The 4,419-nt window shown below is 34.7% G+C and overlaps 1 protein-coding gene across 1 annotated transcript in view; it reads right to left on the bottom strand.

Annotated features, from left to right (window-relative positions):
- Positions 1–42: 42 nt before the first annotated feature.
- Positions 43–4,419, bottom strand: part of LOC107718396 (platelet-derived growth factor receptor alpha) — a 23,065-nt gene continuing 18,688 nt past the window's right edge. Inside the window, exons 24-29 of the mRNA XM_016525452.1 lie at positions 3,521–3,643; positions 3,260–3,371; positions 3,047–3,146; positions 2,844–2,949; positions 730–968; positions 43–189 (exon numbers count right to left, since the gene is read on the bottom strand). Coding sequence (XP_016380938.1) covers positions 45–189; positions 730–968; positions 2,844–2,949; positions 3,047–3,146; positions 3,260–3,371; positions 3,521–3,643 — 825 coding nt within the window. The 3' untranslated portion in view covers positions 43–44. The remainder of the gene's footprint in view (positions 190–729; positions 969–2,843; positions 2,950–3,046; positions 3,147–3,259; positions 3,372–3,520; positions 3,644–4,419) is intronic.

Raw genomic sequence — 4,419 nt, 5'->3', positions numbered from 1 at the left:
TCTCTCTCTCTCTCTCTCTCTCACACACTCTTTGCAGCTTTCACTCACAGGAAACTATCCTCTACCATTTCTCCTGAGTCCAAGCACATCTCGTCCAGCAAGGTGATGTCCTCCAGGGTCTCTCCCTCACGCTTCGTCATGGAGCTGCTAGAGCCTGTCTCTATTGCGCTTTCCTCCGACGTCTGAGAGCTACAGAGAAAAAGAGAAGACAATTCAGCAATTCAAAGACTCCATGGGCATGACTTTGTTGAAAATGCAAATGAACATTAAAAATGCAAATTTAAACAAAAAGAGCATTATATAAATTATATAAATATTTTTTTTTCCAGAATAAATTTTGCTTGAAAATATATTTTAAAATGCAATTGATGGTAAAGATGGTAAAGCTGAATTTTCAGCAGACATTATTCCACTCTTAAGTGTCATATGACCCATCATAAATAACCCCAATATGCTGTTTTGGTACTCAAGAAACACTTATTATTATTGAAAACAGTGACAAAAGAGCAGCATTTATTTGAAATATAAATATTTTGTAACATTGTAAATGTCTTTACTGTCACTTTTGATCAATTTAATGCATCCTAGCTGAATGAAAGTAATAATTTCATTAAGAAAAAAAAAAAACTTATTGACTCCAGACTTTTATTGGTAGTGTATATGTCCAAAATCCTTATGAATCGTCATCCTAACATCAGAGTGAGAATGTTATGTAAATTGGTGGGCTACCTGTGGCGGTTCCTTTTGCTATAGTCTTCATTTGACAGTGGGTCGAGGTCCGGCAGAGGAATGATGTAACCGCTGTCAGAGCTGAGTCTCTGTTCATCAAAGCCGCTCTCGCGGTCCTTTAGTTTGCCCTGGTTCTTGTAGAGACCACCCATGTACGCATCATCATTGTCAGTGCACTGCACCCGAGTCACAGCGGGGTGATCGCTTTTCAGGAAGTCATGATTCACGCGTTCGTAGCACTGCACACCAAGAGAAATATAAATACAATATAAAAAGTTATAATAAAGCAATAAGCCCCAAGAAGCCGTGGTGTGTATGTTTGTAGTGTGCGGCTCAACCAATCAGAATCAAGGACCGGAACTATCCCGTTTTATAAATAAATAATATTCAAGTATGAACTAAATCATTTAAATTAATTATTTAATATTTAATACAAAAAATAATATAAATAAAATATAAAAGTTCAACTGAGTATTACCACACATGCACTAACAATACAACAAACCAAAAATAGAAAAATAGATTTTGAATAGGCTTTACTTAACAAAGATTGTACTTGTAAATGAAACGATAATCACAAATTAAGCTTGCAATTCACTGTTATAATACATTGTACTGAAGGAAATGAGGGAGAAATGTAATCATTTCTGGTAGTTGTAAATAGCACTTCAACACCACCGTAAACACTGCTCAACGCCAAAGTTCTGCCCCATTTCTGCAAGCGTTCTGTGGTTACTTGAGGGCTTACTGGCCCATTTACGAACCGCATTTCCCACCACACCCCTGCCCAAGGTGCTATAACAGGAGCTAGTTATTCCCTGGGCCATGTGACTCTGGGAAGCAGAGTTTTGAAGTACCATGTGTGGTGTCTGTTTAATAGCACAATTATGGCTAGCTGGCGGACGCTAACTGTATGCTTCTGGTCATTAGCACTGCTGGGTTTTGCCTTGCTGGGGCGTTAGCCAGCTGGAGAGCTGCTGTGCTAATCTCTGTTAGCGGTCTGGCAGTGATGGCAATGATGACATGCACGTAGCCGAGGCCTCAAAGCCCAGATTGACACACTGCATTTAAGCTACAAGAAGTGGGAAGCCATTTCCACCATACTTTAATCTGGGCCATTTATTGAGCATGGCGGGATATTTTATTTTAAATTTTATTATTATAGTTTTCAATTTCAGTTTAGTTTCAAATTGTTTTAATCGAATGTAAGTAGCATTTATTTCATTTTGTTCATTTCTGAAAATGAAGTTTTAATTTGATTTCAGTATAGTTTTATATTTAAAATGTATTTGCCCCTAAATATCACATAATAAAGCTATGTTTTTTATGTATTTATTTATTTTTAAATATCAGACAGATCCTGTATATCCTGGAAGAAATGAACTACTACATCAGATTTTATTTTATTTTTTTAATTAGTTTTTGTCCAAACTGTAGTGGACATTTATAGTTTCAGTTTTTTTTTTTTTTTCAAAACCATTGTTTTTTGTTAAGAGAAAATGTTTATATAAAATAAAAATATATAAAAATACTTTTAAATTATTTTATAATTACAGCACAAATATTTTAGTAAGAGAAATTTAAATAGTTTGAGTAAATGATTGTAATTTTATTCATTATTGTGGTGTAGTCTATTTAAGATTTATTTGCCCCTTAACATCTCATACAGAAAGCTATGGTTGTTTTTTATATGCATCAGTCAGATACCTCCTTCCTGTGGTGGTTCTTTTTGCCAAAATGCATGAATCAGATGTTTTTGTGGAACTGATTAATTACTACATCAATTTTTTTTATTAGTTTTTGTTTATATTGCAATGCACATTTGTAGTTACAGATTTTATTTAGTTTTGTTTTCAAAAATCATTATTTATAAAAAACACATTTTTATATAAAATAAACATACATTAAAATACTTTTAATTATATCACAAACATTTTAGTAAGAGAAATTTAAATAGTTTTAGTACATAATTGTATTTATATATACTATATATATATATATATATTCTCCTGAAAAATAATTTCATCGTAAAGAAAACTAAAACCATTTGAGAGTGATAAACAGAGAGAAAAAACAGAGAAACTTGAAATCGTGTGTTCATGTTGCAGGCTTACTCTCTTATATCCTGAGGGCAGCAGAGAGGTCACCGTATCACTCAGGCTGTGGAAAGATGGTCTCTTCTCTGGTTCACTGTTCCAACACTTCATCATAAGCTCATAGCTGCACATAGACAAACAACAACACATTGTTTAGACATCTGCTCCAACTGAAGCCTAGCACAGCAAAACAGTCACGCAAACTTTGTAATGGAACGTACACATCACTGGAAGCGTGCTCGGGTTTCGCCATTCGGTATCCACTCTTGATCTTGTTGTAGAAGTTGGAATCCACAACCATACCTGGATAAGGAGTCCCTCCTACAGAAACACATTGCATATGGTATTTTAATAAACTAAAATATGGAATAAATAAAATGTGTTGGAAACACATTTGTAAAGTTTAGAAATAAACGCTAAAAAAAAAATCATACCAAGCGAGAAGATCTCCCATAGTAAGATGCCATACGACCAGACGTCACTGAGTGTAGTGTACAAGTTATCAAAAATACTCTCAGGGGCCATCCATTTTACTGGAAGGAAAGTCTATGTGTGAGAGAGAGAGAAAGACTACAAGTATTAGAAGACGATTGTTCCAGTTCTTTTTTCCAAATAAGTTCATAAAACAATGAACAATTCCATAATCTAAGATGAACAATCAAGAACACCACATTAAGACTAAGACAACAACTCACACTTCCTTTGGAGACGTAGTTGTTATCGTGCATGATGTCTCTGGCCAGTCCAAAGTCACAGATCTTCACTATCTTGCCTTGAGACAGCAGGACATTACGTGCAGCCAAGTCTCTGTGTACACACTGTGAGGAACAGAGAAAAAAAGAGACAGAGAGAACTAAACGAGTTAGTGCGTGATACAGAGACATTCTGTTCCGTTGTAGTGGGCTGTATTATATAGAAAGATTATTTATTTGAGATATCTCTAGCTATTTGAAGTGGTAAAACATATTTATCTAATCTTTTCTATTTCTCTCCACCCCATATAGTCTAACCCAGTCTTCTCAAGCCTTTTTTGTCATGTAACCTTATAGCCCCATTCAAAAGTTACTCAAAAATACTCCATCATCAACTCAAAATTAAAACAAACGTTCTTTTAAATCTTTATACTGTATACTGATATTATATTGTATATCATTTTGTATTATCATTAATATTAAGATTTTTTTAAACCACTTAATAAACCAAAAACCAAATCTACACAAATATTTAAAAAAGGCACACATAATACATTATTTTCTTTTTTCATTTATTACATTTATTTTAATTATAAGTAGTTTAATAAATGTTTTATTTCAATTCATTTTAACTATTTTATTTTATCTGTTCACAACTGGAATTTCTATCTTAAGTTGGGGGCAGTTGTGGCCTAATGGTTAGAGAGTCGGACTTGTAACCCGAAGGTTGTGGGTTCGAGTCTCAGGTCTGGCAGAGATTGTAGGTGGGAGGAGTGAATAACCAGCGCTCTCTTCCACCCTCTATACCACGACTGAGGTGAGACCCTTGACCAAGGCACCGAATGCAATATGGCTGCCCACTGCTCTAGGTGTGTGTTCACTACTGTGTGTGCACTTGGATG

This window comes from Sinocyclocheilus rhinocerous, unplaced genomic scaffold (assembly GCF_001515625.1).
Source record: "Sinocyclocheilus rhinocerous isolate Xijiao unplaced genomic scaffold, SAMN03320098_v1.1 scaffold453, whole genome shotgun sequence".
Classification (NCBI taxonomy): Eukaryota; Metazoa; Chordata; class Actinopteri; order Cypriniformes; family Cyprinidae; genus Sinocyclocheilus; species Sinocyclocheilus rhinocerous.
The sequence above is the reverse complement of the archived record's forward strand: the minus strand, read 5'-3'. Positions and strand labels throughout refer to the sequence as shown.